Source organism: Amphibalanus amphitrite, unplaced genomic scaffold (genome assembly GCF_019059575.1).
Source record: "Amphibalanus amphitrite isolate SeventyFive unplaced genomic scaffold, NRLGWU_Aamphi_draft 001191F_arrow, whole genome shotgun sequence".
In the NCBI taxonomy this organism is placed as follows: Eukaryota; Metazoa; Arthropoda; class Thecostraca; order Balanomorpha; family Balanidae; genus Amphibalanus; species Amphibalanus amphitrite.
Genome location: NW_024882685.1, coordinates 98,207 through 120,378, shown reverse-complemented (window position 1 = coordinate 120,378; position 22,172 = coordinate 98,207). Strand labels below are relative to the sequence as shown.

The following is a 22,172-nucleotide window of genomic DNA, read 5'->3' as shown; positions in this document are numbered from 1 at the left end:
CGACTCCATGATATTTCATACATAAGTATATTATAACACATTCACCAGTGGTGTCATGACAGGTAGTATACAAACGGATTCTGTACAATCAACACTCGCGCACGCGTCGGTAACTCGATATGTGGGCCGCGCACAGCTCTGGACCGGCCGACCGACGATACACCCATAAATTATATATCCGAGGTCACCCCACACACAGAGAGCCAGGTCGACGTCGGTGGTGTGCCTGCCCACCCTGGTAGCGAGTCGGACCGGTTACACACGAGGCGTCCGCGAGCCACAGCGCACACACGTTGGACGGGCCGACATCCAATGTCCATTGGCTATCTGTCAAGACAGTCACACACTGTCCGCTGTCGGCACAGTCCTGCCCTGTCACCAGACCTGCCGCCAGTCTGTCCCCGCGACCTGCTGGCCGCAAGAACAGCGACCACTGTGCCCCGTTCCGAGACAGCGGTAACACTCAGAGATCCGCATTGAGTTTACGAAGACCGGCTGGCACTCCACGGTCACCGAGCACCGGTTGCCGCCACTGATACTGTACAACTGAACGTCCGGCTGATCATCACAGTGCGTGGGAGACACCTGCAGCTCACTGGGGACGCCCACACGCCCCACAGCTTGACAGACGTCCATAGCTTACCGGAGCTCATTGCAGGCGCCCATCTGACCAGTGACGCCCAGAGCTAACTGCCGACGTTTTTACCTCACTGCCGACGCCCATAGTTCACTGATACATCTTTAGCTCACCAGACCTTAGCTCGCTGCAGGCGCCCATAGCTAACCATACGTCCTTAGCAGCCTCACTCCCGAGTCCCGACCCCCAGAGTTCACAGCTGATGATCAGAGCTCACCAACCGATCACAGCGCTAGGGGGATGCTCCGCAGCCGTCCTCGGGTCCGTCGCGACCCCAGTCAATATGTGGAAAAAGACACCCCAACAATGGGATGTGCGTATTATGTGCAATGTGTACGTTATGACGAGGTAAAAAGCTACGTGCCCGCCGCGTGGCCATCACAACCTCTCGGAACACCAGCCTGCTGATAAAGCTTTGCTACTGAGTGGAACACCGCACCACCGACCACTGCATTCATCACATCGGGGCAGGTGCGAGTGCCGTGAGTTTTTCCGTGAGATGAGTGAGAAAGCCAGGCCGATGGAGGCTGAGAGACTACACACCTTTGTTGGATGGGTGGCCGGACGGGAGATTCCGAGGAGTTCACTTGATCTCCGCCAGCTTGGCTTTCTTCCACTCCTGGATTCTGTGCTTCAGCTCGGTGGCTGTGGGGGAGACATGGACTGGTTATTATGGTTATCAAGAAACAAGCACGATACACAGAAATGTGATGCGCCACATAAGCGTAGGAACCATGGGTGCAAGGGTGCAGCTGCACCCACAATATTTCTCCAGTGGGTGCAGGCGATGTATTCTGCACCCACAATAATCTGAACCAAAAACCCCTTTTCTCATCAACACTACTTCCCATGAAGCACGGCAAATTCAGGATATGTTGCCTACTATCCATCTTTCGAAGCATTTGCTACTGTGATGGTCTTCAAAACTTTCATTTGTGCTGAAAAAGAAGGGAAATAGAGCATGTGATTCAACACATATCGAACCGATGACCCACTGTCAAAATTTTTAGCCCGATATCTTCGAAAACGGCTAACTTGGCCGCTTTTACTTTTTGCGGTAGTCAATATTGACAATATTAACCCTCGCATGTGTGCGGCGTTTTCCAGCTTCTAATGTGTAGGGGGAGGGGGGGGGGGTCGGTCGGACCCCCTGCCGTTCGGCCCCTGATTGAGCTAGAGCTTCGCGGAAAAAAACGAGGGTATTGCCCGTGACGAGAGGAAGCCGATGATACCCAATTTTAAGGTCCTAGGTCATTGGTTGACCTTCCAGGTCAGGTCAATATTCCAAAAGTCGGGAAAATCGGGACCTGCTAGAACTGCGTAAAGTGAAGCTGTTATTGGGTTTTTCGGGGTGCTGATCACGAATATTTGATGTTAGTTTTGATCACAGATGATTTCTTCATGCATTTAGGCCAGATCGGGTCAGGTCAGGTCAGGTCAACCATTAGGCGTCCTACCGGCTATCCATAATAGGTGTCAACTACCACTGACGGCGTCGTAGCATGTTACGAAGGCACTAAAACTACTTCGTAAACGTTCAAATGGATGCTAAATTCGAAATCAGCCCGATAAACTACCCTAGGAAGTAGAAACTTGTAAAACTCGAAAAAGTGAACCGAGGTCATCAAAGGTCAATGACCTGACCTGACCTTCAGGTGACCTTCACACCCACCGTGATGCATGGGAAGAACATCATTTCACATGTTTGGACGTCTACAATCACAAAAAGACTGGAAACGCGCGGATGATGTGAGCTGACATACGCCAAATCGCGATTCAGGCCGAACATGGTCTCGAGAATCAGGTCACAGGTCGAAGGTCTTTTGGGTCAGGGTCATGAAATTTTCAAAGTAGGTGTAAAACTGGTCAACTCGAGGGTACTAAAAGTTTTGTTGCGATCGGCCGCTTTTTGCGCGAGTTGTTTGCGAAAAACCATGGGGGGTTCATCCGACATCCCTACACATGCGAGGGTCAATGCTTCCAACTGCACTTATCGGTCGGTACCTTTTCGACATGGTACTTACACCCTCAAAGCTCGCAACGAGCCTTCGCTCGGGTGTCCCTCCCTACCCCCCTCCCCCTCCGCTTCACTGGCCATGGCTGGATTTCTGCACCCATGCACCCACAATGTTCCAGCCGTTCCTACGCCCATGATGCGCCATGATAGCGACAATGCACTGATGGCCTGTACGAGTGTAACTATGCAGGTGATTTCAAGTCTCAGCGCGAAACCGGTAACGATACATCAGCCAACAGCATCAGGCGGCCTGTAAAAAGTCCTGGCCAGTCCTGAGAGGGAGGCGTGTGGCAATTCTACCAGCCACTGGCCACTTCCCACGTGCCATTTAGTGTCAATGACTAAAAAACATCCGATCATAATCAGGCCCTAAAGTCGGAATACAATTCACATACTTTCAGGCCATCAGTCGCGAACTACCGGACCATAACTAGACAGCCTTCCGAAATCCGCTCCCGCTGCAGGTATCTATGTTCGGTCATATCTTATACTCCCCTCCTCGTTCCCTAAAGGAAGCTCCCGGTTCCCGTCTTGGAGCGCGGAACACCTCAGGCCGGCCTGGCACACGCTGAAAACTCACCATCAACCAGCATATCCTCAGTGAGCGGCTGCCGGTTGAACGGGTCGGTGGATGAGTTGAGCAGGTGTCGGGTGATGACCGGCCGGTCCATCACCTTACCAGAGGGGAGCACCACCGGGTCCTCCATCAGCGTGTCCATCAGAGGGTCTGAGGGGGAGATGGAGGGGGGACCGTGAAATACACAACAACACAGGGACCGAGGGGAACGGACAGAACCACCGGGTCCTCCATCAGCGTGTCCATCAGAGGGTCTGAGGGGGAGATGGAGGGGGGGGACCGTGAGTTACACAACAACACAGGGTCCGAGGGGAACGGACAGAACCACCGGGTCCTCCATCAGCGTGTCCATCAGAGGGTCTGAGGAGGGAGAGAGGGTCAGTCACCTTACCGGAGGGGAGCACCACCGGGTCCTCCATCAGCGTGTCCATCAGAGGGTCTGAGGGGGGAGAGGGACTGTCAGTCACCTTACTGGAGGGCAGAACCACCGGGTCCTCCATCAGTGTTTCCATCAGAGGGTCTGGGGGAAGGGGGACCGTCGAAATCACAGCAGCCTCAATCAGAGGGTCTAAGAAGGGCCGTCAGCATCACAGAGTCCGACAATACCAGCAGCACAATATGGATAAAACTGTATGTATTTCGAGCGAAGCTCGACAATATACAACGGTCAATCGTCAGCTGCCGTCGGGAGGAAAAAAGCCGTAAGTCACATTTTTATCGATTTTTCGTTTTTGATATCGTTGGAAAGCTCTTTTCATGATGCGTTTAATGGTACTGCTCAAACGTGTGTACATTCAAAAATGAAAATATTATATATAATATAAAAATTCAAAAACGGATTTGTTACATCAGGGATAGCAAAACACGCAGGAAGAAAGCCGTATCCTTAAATTCGGCAGATACGGCACTTATACAAAATTTCAAACAAAGAATGTGGAACTGATAAGTCAGGAAGAAAGCCGTATATTGTAGATACGGCTTTTATTTGATGGTGGCCTGTGAAATATGAGCCGAATCGTTGGTCCAGGCAGTTTGGAAGAAAGCCGTATCTACTCATTTAGCATGGCTTCGGCATATCCTGGACGGAACAGTTGAACATTTACACAAACATGCTACGTGATCGTAGCAATATGTGACCATTTATAGGGGAATTTTAATTGAAATAAAATAGGGAGTGAACTTGAAAAGTTTGAAGCCAACAGAACTTTGCCAGCTCGGTGGTGTCAGCAGGGTGCCGGGCATTCAGTATTTTGATGTGCTAACCAGCCGGGACCGCCAGTATTATCCGACCGTTCTTTTCTCCAGCTTCGTTTAAAATTTCAATAACAAAAAATACCCGACCTAGCCTCCCCCATGATTAATTTGGCCTCCCTGTCCCCACCCCACCACACAACCAAAATAGCATCATGTTAAGTTCGACCCGTAATCATCATAGAGATGCAGCTCGTAGCCGGCACGCTTAGTACGACGACCTACAATCTTTGTAAACCGTTGAAGATATAGTTGAATACCGTGAAAGGTCGATTGCTATTGCCAACCTCGTCACATTCATTGTGATATTGTGACCACGCCCATGTATCTTTGGGACCGTCATCCCCTGTCACTTCCATTCCGGGTCAATGACTTTACCGTTTTCTTTCCGGCTCCCTCATACCCATGATGCTCAATCATATTGGAAATTTAGGCTACCTTGTAGCACCCACACAAGCCCAACATTGTCATATTCTACGGGCAGCTGCCCAGAGCCTACCAGCACAGCTGTGGCCGGTGGAGGATGCAGCAAGGCGTACTGAATAGCCCTCTGCTCTGTTGCAGTAGGCGCTATAATCAGAGCCCTGTGAATACGAGTGCACATTGGGGGGCCTTTTGAGGGTGCGCCCTCTAAAGGGCGTTCCCGCAGACGTGTGGAGCTGTCAGCAGTCTAGCGATCTCCGACAATGAGGCGGCATTTGCTTACACCCTCAGCCACGGCACAGTGCTGTCGCCCTAGATGTTTCGCACAGGCTTTGTAGATGCAGTTTCTTTACGGGAATTCCTGAAGTTCTTACACCATCCTCTATTTTGGTTCAGGAGCCGGGCGGTTCCGTGCTTGTAGCTGCGCACCACGTGACTTAACAGCGTCCCTTTTCCGGGAACATTGTGTCCAGCTAAGCAGCAACATTCCCACTCATCGTCTCTTGCCCCCTTGAAGTGCTTTGACTTTTGAGGTCTGAAGATCGACGATGGGAAACTACACTATCTCGGTTCTCTCGACATTGTCGCCGTGGCTTCGGCGCAGCGGCAGACCGGCACACTCATCTCTCCGAATATATCGGTGGCTCAGAATTAACTGGAGTCCAGTGTAATCGAAAATTGAAGCACCGTAAAAAGACAGCATTCTTGATTCCCCTTGTCGGTTGCAGGCACGTAGCCAGGATTTTGCTCAGGGAGGGGCCACAGGTCGCGGCCTAGTGTCGTGCCCCTCCAGAAAAGGAAAACTCCTTGGATTTGGCCCACTATCTTTTGGGGTGTGGTGCAGCTGGGGTTATTTTTTAAAAGTTTTATTTTATTTTTTTTTTCGCGTTTAGAGGGGGGCATGGCCCCTGTGCCCCCCCCCCCTTGGCTACGTCCCTGGTCGGTTGGTCAAGCTGTCTTTTGATGGCACCCTGCGCAATCAGAATCCAAGAGCCTAAAGTTACGACAATAATGCGATTATGCAATAATGATGTAGTTTAAAGTGGGTATCATGTTTGTTTTTGTATCGAACGTTCAATTAAATATCCATACTTGAGAGCTGAAGCAGTGGAACGGAACCAGCAGCGGAACTGCTTTAGTACTCTTATGATTACCAACAGTCAATACGCTGTCAATACAAATGCACCGATGATACTGCTTTTTGACAACAATATGATTAAACAAAAATGGCGATACGGCTTTATTCCCGATCAGTTATTCAATGTATCAGACATACGGCTTTTTTCATGACAGTATTGCTCAGGTGTCTCGTACGATGCGGCTTTCTTCCACGATACGGCTTTTTTCGTGAAAGAAAGATTCCGCAAACTCGGGGTTGAATTGGAAGCAAAAAAGTTTTTCGCCTTTTGCTTTTAGGTTAAAATAATTTCCCTTTTATAACCACTTTCATTGGATGTAAAATTTCTTTCCGATCACTGCAGTATGTTTTGTTTCGTTATTGAGCAAAGTTAACGAATTTTATAACAAAAAACGCGTTTTTGCCTCTCCTGAACAATTTTCAATTCGAAAAAGTGCCCCAGATACGGCTTTTTTCCTCCCGACGGCAGCGTGCAGTGTACCACATTATACAAGTTAAAAGTATGAACAGTTGCTGCCTAGACTTTCCGAATTAGAACGCTGAAGAAATACTCGGCTAGGTATTAGATACAGACCAGCGAACCGGAAATAATCTCGACGTGCATCTTGAAAACCCCGTCCCATTTACCCCATATTTCCATCTCACACCATTTTACACCATTTCACATCGTCGCATTGCAACCCAAATCGTCCATTGACCATTACCATCCCATCTCGCTCCCTCATTTCCCAAGTCCACTGCGCACCCCACCCCCATCCTCGCTCCTCTCCCACCCCTCCCCACCTTTGAACTCCTCGGGCGCGTCGCTGAACTCCACTGCCTTCTGGGCGTTCTTGGCGCGGATCTCCAGGCTCCTCTCGGCCAGCGCCCAGAAGGCGTTGATCTTGGGCTGCGGTTTGATGACGTTCCGTTCCAGTCGACTGACGGCGTCACGGAACAGCTCCGGTCGCAGCGAGCGCTGCGGGGCGCACGGAAGGCGAGCGAAGGTCAAAGGTTAGGGGACAACTGGTCACATGATGTGCTACAGTATACTGAACATTGTGCGTGGGTGGACTGGTCGCAATCACGTGATGGCTGTGCGGCGGTGCGCTGCAGCTGTAATTGTTTGATGCTGTTTCGGTGTTAGGCGCGCCCGGGCTGCGCCGGTCGCTGTACCCACTGTTGAAGGGGTACGGCGCCAGCAGCTCAAAAAACGTAGCATTGCTTCGAAAGACGTTAAACGTGGCAAATACATCACAAACTTTATTATAAATTGGTTAGCTAAGAGGACGCACGGTTTTGGCTGGAATCCTCGCTGGAATCCCTCATTGCCCAGACACCGCGCCACACGTATATCCCACGTACCTCGTCGTTAGCGATGGCGGCGGCCAGCTCGGGGCTGTCCAGGTGGAGGTAGATGTCGGTCAGCTGGTCCAGCAGCCGGCGCGGCTCCCAGCCGTACTTCTCCGGGTTCTTCACCTTCAGGTTGCTGCCTGAAAACGTGACACGAGGACCGGATACCTCCTGTGAATTCCACTACTGGAATGGGTGGCTGCTTTTATAGATGTACAGTTGAAGACGCTGATGATCCGGTTTAGGTTCCCGTTTAAAGGAAAAAGAACGGGAGGAAAAGACGAGAGCGTGAAGAATGGCTACTTGGGCCCAGCATGGTTGCCACCAAAGGAGGATGATACGCGAATTTTCTGTATTTATCCTTTTCGAGTAACGAAAATCAATTTAGGACTCTTGCGTTTTTTCAGGGACGTCTACCTTGATAGGCCAAATCTAACGGAAATCAAACATAAAAAATTACACCCCTCACTGTGAAGCCAACCCTTCTTACACTTTGGTCCGCAGAGCTGCTGCAGGTTGAAGTTGAGCATGGCGGCCAGTCGGTCTGCCAGCTCAGGTCGCAAGAACGGCTCCTTGATCTCCATGGTGAGGTAGTGGAACATCTCGACCGTGTACCGGCCCAGCGTCAGGTACGTCCTGTCACACAGTCAGTACATAGTTACACAGGTAGTGGAACATCTCGACCGTGTACCGGCCCAGCGTCAGGTACGTCCTGTCACACAGTCAGTAGTTACACAGGTAGTGGAACATCTCGACCGTGTACCGGCCCAGCGTCAGGTACGTCCTGTCACACAGTCAGTCGTCAGTCGTACACACGGGGACGAGGAGGGTTGGATACGGGGTCACACAAGGGGAGCAGTCAGATGTAGCCTGTAGTGGTCACACGATGGGGCCTGCCAGTCTGATGTGATCGGGCAACATCTGTCGTACGTCCGCGGCTGCGAATGGTACGCACAACTTCATCCGTCCGACCAGACTGTGCCTGGTGATAACCCATTGCACAGTGGACCATGTTTTTTTTTTTTGCCAGTGAAGCCCTCATTCGATCATGACCCATCCGGCGACCTCATCTGTCCCATACCCTGTTTGTGACCCGCCTTGTGACCCCTTCTTCCCCCCTCCCCTGTAGCCCACCCCGTGATCCGTCCTAAAAGCCTGATCCGGTCCATAAGAAACATACCCCTCTCCCCTCACCCCTGCACTGACCTGCACTGTGACTCGTCCGAGTGCAGCTGCCGGGTGCGGCTCTGCTGCTCCTCCCGGCTGAGCGCCTGCCATCGCTGGGTATCCTCGGCCTCCGTCTGCAGGTCGTGGATCCGCTTCAAACTCTCCAGAGACTCGTCCAGCAGGAACGTCGTGTCGTTCATCAGGATGTTGATGAACACGACGAACTGTTTGCCAGTGCTGGGAACAATAGAAGGTGCGGCATGTTAGCAGCGAAGGCCAGCACGGTCGCCATGGTAGAGTCGTCTCAAAACCGGTAGGTAGTATTCTGGGTAATTTAAACGGTGAAGTGCGGTGAATTGACTTGAACGAAAATTGGATTAGCACTGTAAAAGATAAACAGAAGATAAACCAGTAAAACGCCTTTTGGGCGAAGAACGAGCGAGCGAGATAGTGAGCCCTGCACGTGCGGAAGGGCGAGAGGGTGCTTCCAACGGGCTTGCGCAAAGCACCCTTCTAACTGGTCGCTAGCGGTGTGCCAAATTTGAGCGCAATCGGCCCAGCCGTTCCTGAGATCTGGAAGCGGCATTCTGCACGTGCGCACGTGCAAACGGGGTCCAAAATGACTTTTACACGGCACCCTACTAACTGGTCCCCAACCGTGTACCAAATTTGAGCGCAATCGGCCCAGCCGTTCTCGAGATCTGGAAACGCCCCCTGCACGTGCGCACGTGCAGTAGCACCCTAACCGCAACACATGGGAATGCATTGCCTGGTGGGTGCCTACCTGTATGCCAAGTTTCAGCGAAATCGCCCCAGTAATTACCAAGTTACTGAAATGGGAACAAATTTGGCACCTCTTATTGTTGTATTTTGCACGTGCACTGGGGGTGACCCACATGCATCGAGAGTATCCTATTTTGGGTAGAAGGGATGCTGCTACCCTACAAAAATTACCGCAAGTCAATCGCCCAAGCGGCTGCTGAGATATGAGCCTCTCAAAATCACTACTTTTGCAAAACAGCTTGAACACCCTTGATTTTTCACGTGGCACGTGCCACGACGGTCACTGAGATGTATCAAAAGTAGTAAATTACGGGGTAGAAGGGATGGGGCTACCCAACAAAAAAGACCGCAGGCCAATCGGTCCAGCGGTTGCTGAGATATAAGCCTCTAAAAAGCGTTACAGGCCGGGCCGGGCCGGGCCGCTCATACTGAGATTTTTCCGTTATATTGAAAAGACTCACTTCGCTCGTTGCGCTCGCTCGCTCGTAAACAGCTTACCTAGTCAAATGGAAGACTTGGTTGACAAACAAGACTTGTATCAGCACACAACCGGTGAGAAACATTAACTGAATAAATTGCTACCAATTGAAACAAATAACCAATTGTATCAAAAACCTTATTTAGCAATATTCGTTCATTCAAATACGGCTACATCAGAAATATTTAGCCAAAATGTTACTCTTGACTTCAGTCGCATTCCCTCACATAAGCAAGAATACCGTTTATACTTCCTCACCGCTCGTCAACTCACTTGGACTCTGCGATCATGAGCTGCCGGTGCCGCGGCGAGTCCCACATGGTCTTCAACACGATGCTGATGTGGTACCGGATGGTGAACTTATCGTAGAACTCGTTGGCCGATCCCGTCGACTCCACATCTGTGTAGAACTTCATCAGACTGACCGACAGCGGCCCAGAAAGCGGATGGGCCATGACTCTATGGAACACATCCTCCATGCCCTCCTGGACGGAAGGATTGAGGACGTAGAGCACCTCGACCAGCTTGGCCACCAGGTAGGGGTTGTTGAAGAAGGAAGGCGAGCAGCAGAGCACCAGCAGCCACACCAGCATGGCGTCGTCCAGGTTGTCCCGCACCAGCGCCGGACGGTGCCTGGGGGCGAGGGAAGGGAGGTCAGAATCGGAGGCTGGCAGCCTAGGTTCGCCGGCGGCTTGTAGAGCCGGCGGCAGTCTATCGCTGTAAGAAAATGGTGGCACCAATTCGCTGGTCTGAGGTTGCAGCTGGTATGAGAAGCCTGCTGTGAAACGAACGATTCGCTGGAAAAGGATGACCCGCGCAACGACAAAGCAACGGCAGTATCGGTATTGAAGCATAAGAGGACATTAAAGCGGCGACATGCTCACTGACTAAAAGTGAACAGGTGGGACACGTCCCCCCCCCCCCCCCCCCTCTAGGCATCCTCGGCGGGATACCATTAACACTTTAAATGTCACCCTCTCTCCCACTAAAACATTCCTGCACACCTAGAAACCGTTGTTTGTTGGGACAGGGCTCACCAGTCACAAATCAATATCGCCCCACAAGTATCCTCTCCACGGAGCCACATTTAACACGTTGTCTCTAACGTCTAGCGTCACTCACTGCAGCGTGAAGAGCAGCAGCTCGGCGATGTCCTCGATGTACCACTCGAGCTGCGCGCGGAACGTGTCGGGTACGTGGGACGGCAGCTGACCGTTCTGGGCGCCCATCTGACGCAGTTGCAGCTGACATGTGTGGGAGTAGAACAACATACTGCGCTGCAGCAGTACCGGGTCCAGTAGAGCGGCGTCCGCGGATAGAGCCGCCTCGCTCAGACGCTGGTGGGACAGCAGGGAGAGACAACGGCCGATGGCTTAGAGAGTGGCTTAAAGGCAAGCTAATACAGTAGGCATGGCTGATCGCCACAGAGGGACCGTCAGCGGTTTGAGAGATCAAGGCGTGACTTCTGCCTTAGACGCGAGTACCATTCGAAAGAAGGCTCAAGTAAGTAGGCATTGAAAAGCATCCAGTAAGAAGCATTCAGGTAAGCCAGCCGCCTGATACACCAGCAGCTAGCAAATACTATAAGTCAAGCACGGCGTTACCTTGTGGAGGTTTTTCCACTTGGCCAGCATTTGTTTGTTTCTGGCCGCGTGCGGAGTGTCCTTCCACTGCGCCTCTGAGCTCTTCAGGTCGTCAATCTGAAAATAAAATACAGTGACATCGGGATTCGCCTCGCTAGTTGATAGAAACTAAAGGAAAGCCTACCAGCATGAACTGAAGGCAAACGTTTGACGACACGATCTCCATGACATCCATTGGTAATTGGTATTCAAGACGATGTGTCGCCACGCTACATACATGAAAACCATCAGCGGTACCTCGAAACAGCAAACTGTTCAGTGTTCACACCACTAGTTTACTACAGGGTTCACACTAACCGAAGTCATTTCACGTGCCCCGAGTCGGTGCATGGTGCGCTGCCGTGTCCAACGCCGTCCACTTACTCACCAGTCTCTGATAGTCTCGGATAGCCCTCAGTCGGTGCTGGTATTTCCGCGTGGCCGGCAGAATCGACAGGTGATGACAGTGCAGTGTGAGGTACCAGCACTCGGTGTGGAAGGTGGGGTCGCTCCAGGCCACCCCCGGAGCAGGACCAGACACTGGCGGTAGATAGGGGTGTCATAAACACAAAACACAGACTAACGCAGTCCTGGAAATAAATATACTATACGCAAAAACGAAACGAAGCATTGATGAGACGACAGCTCATGTAATTTCAGAAGATCACATTGCCACAAATGGTATGATAAGGATTGTTTCGTACTGGCAACTCACTCACCCATTTTTTCCTTCCATTCTTGAGCCTCCTGTGACGTCATCTTCACTCGCGTCTCGCCATCAATATTAAACCTAAACTTGGGATGGAATGTGAAACACACATCTACTTTGTCCAGTTTTACCTGCAACAAAACACAAAATAAGCATGAGATAACGTTCACATTAACTGTCATGTCATTCAGTAGCTTGCATGTCAGCTGGGTCAAGTACTTGAATGGATTGACTTGAATATTCGAGCGAGCTCATTTCAAAGCCAACGCTCATTGGCCAGCTTATTTCTGTCTGTGTGTAAATGATCCTAACCATCCATCGAATCACCCCCCCCCCCTGCCGACCCCCTACAGCCCACATCCCACCCCGGCAACATGCGGCAACGCTGACTGACACTCGTCCTACAGCCCAAAACCTTCCCTGCTGAACAAGACTCACCCTGCTGGCCAGTTTCATGAGCACGGTGACCAGGTTGAGCATGAGTCCGTCGCCGGCCACCAGCCTGTCGTCAGCGTGCAGCTGCCCCCGGCGCTCGTTGGCCGTTAGTAGGCCGGCCAGAAGCGTCAGAGTGGCCTCCCGGGAGCCAGAGTTGACCAGCAGAGCGTGGAGAATGTTGAACTGGTGTGTCTGTGGGTGACAGGGGAAGAGGGGGAGTCAGGGTTGGGTCAGTTTGAGGTGATGATAGGGCACAGTAAGTAAGCTGGCGGCGATGAGAGTCGTGTTCGTTAAATGGTGAAAATTGAGAAACAGATGGATGCAAAAGCTGCGGAGGCTTTTCTACTTCTCTATAATGTTACACCAGTGTCGTATAAAATCATGTGATGTGCGTACTAGGCGTATATCAGCACTGTTACGATCGGAATATAACACACACAAAAACCGCGAAACACCCAAAAGCATAAGACAGCTGTTCCTTCAACGTTCACCACTACAACAGCAACTCACAACAAGATACCTGCCTGGCTCCCCTCCATTTCCGGCCGTTCCCCACATCCTCACCCTGACGATCTCCAGCTGCTGCTGCAGCGTGCGGTGCAGCATCCGTACCGCCTCCGGGTTGGTGGCGCCCGCGTGAGACTTCTTGATCACCTTACAGTCGTCCTCTGAGAGCACAGAATAGCGCAGGAAGGGGCCGAGGAAGGCCAGAGCGGCCACCTCCCGGCCGGGTGCAGCTGATAGGGGCACCGGCAGCCACTCCGGCTGTGGGACACACGGAAAGACAGGGGCAAGAGGTCAGCGGGGTGTGCCAACTGCCAAGGTATCCATAACCACACAAGCCGATCTACGACGACATACCAGGCACAGTATTTACCCCAGTGCCATAAGTTTCTGTAAGTATCGTTTGAACCACCATTCATTCCGTCAACTCTGAGGTACCAGTCCCGAAACTATTTCCATCAGAAGTGTGACATAGCAGTCCAGATCTACTAGCTCCAGTCAAAAAGCAGCCCCAGGGGCGACTCACACCACCATAACAGCCCCAAAAATCGCTCCTAGAGCGCGGCCCTTACCAGTGTGACGATCAGGTCACAGACGGGCCGCCGTCCGCCGGCGCGCACCTCACACAGCTCGGCCAGAATCTGCAGCGGTCGGCCATGATCCGGCTCTGACATGGAGGCCGTGCGAGCCATCCGGTGCAGCCGCCGCAGCACAGGCAGCACCACCTATCGGCGGGAGCGCGCACTGTTAGTACCGAAAGCCGCCGGCAACAGAGCAACAATGGGGAGGGCACCAAGTTCGTCGGTGTCTTTTGTATTGTGCAGTGCTATTCATGTTTTAGAACTTTTCCGTTATTCAATAATTCCAAAGCGAAGATGTGGCCTCACAAAAAGGTCAAAGAATTCTGAAATATGTTAGATTAAAAACGGTGTATGATATGTATTTTCTAGCCCCCAGGTCGAACGATACACATCTCTATATTCTCAACGGCCCATGACACGCCTCTCCATCACGGTATGGCCTTTCCCAGCCTGTCTCTCACCTGCCGTAGTGCGTCCTCTCCCTGAATCAGCAGCTCCTGTACCAGCTCCGGCAGGAACCCGGCCGGTAGCAGTCCCGGTTCCAGGGCAGCGCGCAGCAGTGGCGGCCAGCTGCCTGCCGGCGCCGCCGCCAGGTGGCTCGTCAGTCGACCGCGCAGCACCAGCGCCGCGCAGCGCACCGCCTGAGCGCGCACTGCAGCGAGGGCAGTGCTGAGAGGCGGCTCGCCGCATCGCTGATGGAAGGGGGAGGGTGGCACGAGTGTCAGTCAGGTCAGACGAGTGAGAGCAGCGGGACAGTGAACACCGGGCACACTGCAGACGGGGTGCAGCGGTCAGGTGCAACGCAGAAACACATGCTTGTTTAAGGTCAGTGGCGAGAAACAAACACAGAAAGTTTCAGATTTAGGCTGTACTTTGTCCATTACAGACAAAATTGTACCATAAGCCCAAATACACTACCAGTTACCCCCAAGATTACCAATTACCCCTAAACAAAGGCTCAACCCTGGACAGAGGAAAAAAGCCCGCAGGTCGGTGCAGAACAAAAAAGTGAAAAGGATATTCCTTAGTACTCACTCTGGGGGCTCGTCGGATCTCCTCCTCTCCTCTGGCCACACACTCGGTGAGGTAGAGCAGAAGGTTGAACTGGACACTGGACTGGGTCTCCGCCGCGGCTCCCGACTCCGGTCGGTCCCCGGCAGAGGTGTCAGCCGTCTTTGCCGCTGATCCCGACGGGAACGGTGACGCAGCAGCGGGAGGAGTCGGGATGTAGTCGGGACGCTTCTGGTCAGGTACGGGGGAGGGGAGAGGTGCTGACGCCATGCTGATGTCCACCAGAACCTCCATCAGGACCTGGAAACAAAGGAAGACCGTCACTCGTACCGTCAGCACACAGTGACAATACACATATACGCAATGTAGCAAGACACATTGCCAGCCGCGGACGATTACAGATATCACTGGTTCCACCGGGAAATACGGTAGGCATTTGACAACACGAAGTAGGAAGGTAAATAGAGCTAGGATGCAGCGTATTTAATGATTAGCCATAAAGTAGAGCTAGAAATGCATCGCTTCCCAGTTTATAAGGTGAATCTGATAGCTCGGTCGTCCTAGCTAGAAAGCAGACAACACTTTCCCTGTGTATACCCACTCCCCAGCCCCATCCCAGTCTTTAAAAAAAAAAACTTGCAAACACAGCAGCGTCACTCTCACCTGGTCCACCCAGTCCTCGGTACCGGCGGCAGCGGTCAGCTGATCAGCCGGCACAGTCACCTGGTGAGGGGCACCCTCCGGTCGCGGCCCGTCCGCCGGCGCCACACACAGTACACGGCACAGCGTCGGAAGGACCGGGTCCGAGGCCGGCTGGTGCGGTGAGGGCTCCGACGGCTGACGAGACGCGGATGCATGGGGTTATAATGGGGCGGGAGAACGGTCACACATGGGGTCAGAAGACTAGGGTCATTTTCTAGCCCATAATGAAAGCTTTTACTTGAAGTTGACAACACCAAGAACTTCAAGGGAATCACTGTAATCATAATTAAATGGATGAACAACATCAATGAATGAAATGAATGAATGAATGGATGAATGGAGGAATGAGTGCATGAATGAATGAATGAATGAATGAATGAATGAATGAATGAATGAATGAATGAATGAATGAATGAATGAATGAATGAATGAACAAATAAACAAATAATTTCAAATGCCACACGGGAGATTATTCAACTGATCATAACTGATGGAGGAACACTGAACAAGTGAACAAGCAATGGCAAAACCAAATGTAATGAAAAAAATAGTAGCAAAAACAATCAGCTTCATTAACCGACATCAAGCTCCCGACCCCAGTGCGACTGTTTGTCAGCACGGCCGTCTACTGGCAGAACTGACTGACCGCCTCACTAACTCATGACAGACTGTCTGCCTGCCCGCCCGACTGACCCGGAGCCGTTTGGTGGCACTCTCTTCCAGCTGGTCCGTCTCCATGGGGTCCAGGGCAGCGGGCAGCTCCTCGAGCCCGGCCAGAGGGCCACCGGCACGGCCCTTCTGCGGTCCCACGATCAGCGTGTCCGCCGACACGGGAGCCACCGTCGGCGGAGCGGCGTCCAGCTCCATCTGGGACACACCGCTCACCTCTGGTGCAGCGGGGGCTGAGCTCGCTGTGGACGGAAGAGAGGGGGAAAAGTTCAGAGTGTGAGAGAGAGAGAGAGAGAGAGAGAGAGAGAGAGAGAGAGAGAGAGAGAGAGAGAGAGAGAGAGAGAGAGAGAGAGAGAGAGAGAGAGGGAGGGAGGGAGGGAGGGAGAGAGGCAGAGAGGCAGAGGGAGATACCGCCCACCTCCGGAGCAGCAGGGGCAGAGCTCGCTGTTTACGGGGATAGGGGGTGAGTGGAGAAATAGGAGAGCAGAGTGAGCTGGGAGATGGAGAGACAGCCAACCTAGAATGCAGCAGGGGCAGAGCCCGATAGACACGGAGTGGAAAGGAGAGCAAGTGAACAATACGAGAAAACGAAGTGGGATGGAACCACCACTACAGAAGATATGATAACCTGCCTGGGTGAGACAGCAGATATTGAGCAATGCCGCAATTTCAAACGAGAAAGTTAAAAATCTGAACATAGATTGCTGGTTATAAATTAATGACTTTGAAAAAACAATATGCACGAATCATGCGATGCCTTTGCATTCCTGTGTTGGTCAGTGGTAGCCGATTCCATGCAGCGTTTGTCCACCATCCACCCGTTTGTCAGTCCCCCACCTGACCTCTCCGTGACCTCACCTGGCACCTGACCGGTCTCTGGGTCGGTCCCGGCCGGCGGGTCGGGGACGCTCTCTCCGGCTGCAGCAGCGGGCGGCGCGGACGGCGCCAAACGCGCCAGCCGCCGCCGCCGCATCTGACGGCACAAAATATAAACTGTGTTATACACAAATATTAAAAACGCGCCAGCCCCCGCCGCCCAATCTGACGGCACAAAAGGACAAACTGTGTTATACACAAATATTAAATGTCGGACGCTTGAGCCTGACAGCTACGCGCCCTAGCTCATGAAGAACAATCTAAATGGCCATAATGAACGGGAGGGAGATTCATACAACAGAAGGCCTGGCACGCAACTCAGTGGGTAGATCATTGGACTCCAGGTAGTGAGAGCCCGGGTTCGAGTCGCTCCGGCGCACGATCTATGAGAATTCTAGCCGAGATAGTCTTATGAGTGGTGGGAGCAGCCGCAGCCAGTGGAAGTCAGTGAGTGAGACGGACCGTGTCCGATTTCGATAGGCATTGCCGATTGCGGTTGTTTTTATTCCTAAAACTCGTCCACAAGTTTCACCAGCCACGCGAAAAATAAAATAGCCGCTGAAGTGAAAAATATAGGTAACTAGACTAGCTACTATGATTTTACACATACTCCTTTTCTTTTCTTTTTCGCGTGACTGGCAAAACTCGTGGCCGACTTTTACCTACTGTGGTGGTGTGCATCCCCAGTCTGTACCTGGGGTTTGCATCTCTACGACCGTGTGTGCCCTCGGGGCACGGTCCGGCGGCGGCTCCCGGCCGGACCGTGCGGGGCCACGTCAGTCTCTACTGGGTCCACGCCACGCTCGCTCGCTGTGAAACAATACACCTGCACCGGTTCAGAGGCGTCTTCACACCTACACACAACTGTGGCCAGCAATTTCAACGTTGGTAAATCTGGTCTCTGAGTGGGTTCAAACTAACCTTGACGTGAAGCCAACGTCGAAGTTAACTTATCAATAACAAAAACGCATATAGTTCACCACGGCTTAACCAGACAGACGCTATGGTGCAAATCGTTGCACTAGGTACAATGATTTTCCGCAATGTTATTGACCAAAAATCGGAGCACAACATTGAAGTTGTCTTCTGACTTCACTGGTCACAGGATGACCTCAGACCTTCAAAAAGGATACCAGTCACTGCGATGGTAACGGTAAACACGCTAGCTTCTCCGCGAAGCTGTAACTTAACCCTCGCACTTATAGGGGGGGGGGGGTGGAACGAACCTACCCTCGGTTTTTCGCGAATAAATCGCGCAAAAAACGACCGATCGCAACGAAACTTTCAGTAACCTCGAGTTTATCAATTTTACACATACCCTGAAAAGTTCATGACCCTGACCCAAATGACCTTTGACCTGTGACCTATTTCTCGACACCGTGTTTGGCCGGAATCGCAATTCAGCGTATGTCGACTCACAGTATCCGCACGTTTGCTGTCTTTTTTTTGTGGTTTTAAACGTTCAAACATCAGAAATGCTGTTGGTCCCATGCATTATGGTGGGTGTCAAGGTCATGAGAAAGTAAGGTCAGGTCACTGACCTTTGATGACCTGGGTTCACTTTTTCGAGTTTTACATGTTTCTAGGCTAGTTTTTTTGGAGCTGATTTCGAATTTAGCAGCCATTTGAACATTTGCGAAGAAGTTTTGGTGCCTTCGTAACATGTTACGAAACTGTTAGTGGCGGTTGACAACTTATATGAATACCTGGAAGACCGCATACTGATTGACCTGGCCCGACCCGACCTAGCCTAAATGCATAAAGAAAACATCTGTGATCAAAACTAACATGAAATTCATGATCAGCAACCCGAAGAAACTTAACAAACTCGCTTTACGACGCTTTAACTTCTAACAGGTCCCGATTTTCCGACTTTTGGGTCATTGACTTGACCTGAAAGGTCAACCGATGACTTCAGACCTTAAACTTGGGTATCATCGGCTTCCTTTCGTCGCGGGCAGCACGATCGTCTTTTTCCGCAAAGCTCTAGCTCGATCAGGGGGCAGGGGCCGAACGACAGGGGGTCCAACGCTCCCCCCCCCCCTTATGTTGGCGGGTGGCAAAACACCAATACGGGCGAGGGTTAATTACAGCCGAAATGGCGCCGAATATGTCGTGCTCAGTCCCCATCCTCTCGACCGATAGGAAAAAAACTGGCAGGTTAGGCGAGGGTGAACCTTGCTGCCTTCTTTGGTACAAGGTGATAGACCCTATTTAGCCCCTAACACAGCAGTTAGAGCTTCGCGAGAAACCTAAGAAATGTTACTATTTTAGGAATTTATAAAGGCAATAATTTCATGACCTCAGGTTAGCAGATGATGTAGGAAGTCAGACAAATGTCTTGAATGTCAAGTTTTTAGTTTTTAGTGAAAGCTCTACCAGTAAGTGATAGCAAAGCAATAATTTTGGCACTATCATGCTTGTTACATTAACCTGTGTTGAGTAAAATATTGTGCATGGTGATGAACAGATGGTGAAGTTGAATGTAGACCTTAACCCTCGCCGGCACAGGCCATTTTGAGTCCTTCGACGGCACAGGGGGGGAGGGGGGTCGGTACGACCCCCCCCCCCCCTCGCGTTTGGCCCCTGATCGAGCTAGAGCTTCGCGGAAAAAACGAGCGTGTTGCCCGTCACGAGAGGAAGCCGATGATACCCAATTTTAAGGTCCTAGGTCATCGGGTGACCTTCCAGGTCAGGTCAATGACCCGAAAACCGGGAAAATCGGGACCTGTTAGAAAGTCGTAAAGTGTGGCTGCTATGTGGTTTTCCGGGGTGCTGATCACGAATATCGTGTTAGTTTTGATCAGAGATGATGTCTTTAAGCATTTAGACCAGGTCGGGTCAGGTCAGGTCAGGTCAACCGGTAGGGGTTGTGACGGGTATTCGTAATACGTGTCAACCGCCTCGGACAGTTTCGTAACATGTTACGAAGGCACCAAAACTACTTCGTAAATGTTCAAATGGTTGCTAAATTCGAATTCAGCTCCAAAAACTAGCCTAGAAACATGTAAAACTCGAAAAAGTGAACCGAGGTCACCCGAGGTCACCAATGGTCAATGACCTGACCTGACCTTCAGGTGACCTTGACACCCACCCTAATGCATGGCAGCAACATCAAATCACATGTTTGAACGTTTGAAACCACGAAAAGCTTGCAAACGCGCGGCTAATGCGAGCCGACATGCGCCGAACCGCGATTTCGGCCAAACATGGTCACAGAAAAGAGGTCACAGGTCAAAGGTCATTGGGGTCAGGGTCATGAAATTTTCAGGGTAGGTGTAAAATTGATCAATGCGAGGGTACTGAAAGTTTCGTCGCGATCGGCCGCTTTTTACGCGAGTTATTCGCGAAAAACCTTAGGGGGGTTGCATCAACCCCCCCCCCCCTGTGCCGGCGAGGGTTAAGGTCACCAATGATGACCTCAGGTGATTTGACAACAGGTTCGATACATTGATTTCATATGCACTGATATGATCCTGATGGCATTCATGCTCTTCTAAAAAAATAAAAAATAAGAAAATAGGAACTTAGGAAACCAAGTGGAACAGAAAATTCTGAAGAATTTCAAGAACATCTGACTATTGAAATGATCTTTCATCTGTCTGCCATGGTCTTGCACCTGACCAATGCAAAGCTATGATGCAAAGGAGACCATATGAACTACTCAGGCTTGCATGGTTTTGCAAGATTGGCCAACAGCTCACTTGCTCAGGCACCAATTGAAAATATCAAAATCAGAGTATGTTTTTTCTGATGTTGACAGGTCAGAATCACTTAATGCAAACTTGTGTGGATTCCTGTGAAATAGCTGAACAGGTTGAAATGTGTTTGCACTTAAAAATCAATGTTACCTATGTCCAGTTTGGTCAAAACAAACTAAAACTGCACCAATAAAATGGGTGCAATAGTTCACATATTATTGGTTACTTGCTTTGTTACAAGTAATCCAGCAGTTGCCTTAGTTTATTAATATGCTGCACAGGAGTGTAGCTGGGGAACAAACTGCAAAGTATGGCAGCAGAAGTAGCTAGCCACACTTACCAGGGGGCAAAGTTCACTGAAACTGGCAACAATCAGGCTAAAATTATAGATCAAACTGAGCCCACACACAATAAAGCTTGGATTTTGTCTTGCAATGCAATGCAAGGAAAAATGAAATGGATGTAAGAATAGACCTAGTCTAATGACAGTCCATTATTCTAAAATTTAAAATCAATTAGCACTATTATGATAGAAACTCAGGATTCAGCACAAATGAATAATCAAAATGGTTAAAGGGATGATTACCAAATAACCACCAATCCCAATGAATCTGACTTATTAATGTCACAGAAACCATCACCTCCTACTTCAATGCAGCACCACAGCTGGGCTGGCCCACAAGCCGGAGCTCAGAAATTAGCAAAGCCCGCATAATCTCATTGAGTGATACCTACCTAACTAAACAGACTCTGCTCTGTCAAAACTGGTGTGCACATTTTTGTCTCAACTGGAAGGAGGTAGGTCATTTTGTGGTAGTTTTGCTCCTTTCTGATGTGTTTAAGCCACTGAGTGTCAACTCGTCAACATCATAGATATCAATATCAATATCCAATATTTTGCAATTTGGCTATCCTCTTTATTTCATTTACCTTCAATGAGTGCCACATAGTACATAAATGTTTCTAATAATTCTACAGTCAGGTAAAATTCTGAACAATAAAAAGCTTTGTCTTAGTGTATTACCTCTTCTGGAGTCAGTTCATTCATCACAAGCTGAAGTGAAAACTTGATTGAAGCCTCAACAGACCGTTTGCTACGTTCTTTAAACGTTCAAGCTACGCAGCTACAAGTCTGTTATTTCTAGAAGGTTTTTCACACAGCTGCAGCGCCAGCCCTTGGACCAGCTTATGGGCACCTGCAGGCTACCTACAAGACAAGTGAAAATAGAACGCAGGCGCTTTGTGCTTTGTCACTTGAGCATTGCGTGTTCAGACTACTGCGGCAAAATAGTAGTAAGCACGCCATTAATGAATCTTCCTACTGAGGGAATAGGCAGCTAAATCGCATTGGTGTCTAATGCGTGCCAAAATATTTGTTAACAATATGAGTGATACAAGATATCAGCAAAATTAAACAAATCTTACTGTTTTTTTTCAAGGTCTAGTAATTGTATGCACTTTATATACGGCTAAAATAAAATAATGTTAGCTTCATTGGTTATCATACCTCTGATTTGGCCTCTTTAGTACGATTCCAAGCCTCCGCAAATTTTGTTTTA

At 50.5% G+C, this 22,172-nt stretch overlaps 1 protein-coding gene across 1 annotated transcript; it reads right to left on the bottom strand.

Annotated features, from left to right (window-relative positions):
• Positions 1-8: 8 nt before the first annotated feature.
• LOC122370974 (ubiquitin conjugation factor E4 B-like) lies at positions 9-21,908 on the bottom strand. Its single transcript, XM_043346984.1, has 20 exons — positions 21,638-21,908; positions 16,895-17,009; positions 16,061-16,278; positions 15,329-15,502; positions 14,690-14,965; positions 14,116-14,346; positions 13,646-13,798; positions 13,134-13,334; positions 12,573-12,761; positions 12,145-12,265; positions 11,814-11,965; positions 11,408-11,503; positions 10,926-11,140; positions 10,077-10,436; positions 8,582-8,779; positions 7,866-8,011; positions 7,388-7,515; positions 6,827-7,001; positions 3,235-3,381; positions 9-1,282 (listed from the first exon to the last, which is right to left on the bottom strand). Exons 1-20 carry the CDS (start codon positions 21,659-21,661, stop codon positions 1,221-1,223), a joined length of 3,381 nt encoding a protein of 1,126 aa, XP_043202919.1. The 5' UTR covers positions 21,662-21,908; the 3' UTR covers positions 9-1,220.
• Between the last annotated feature and the right edge of the window lie 264 nt (positions 21,909-22,172).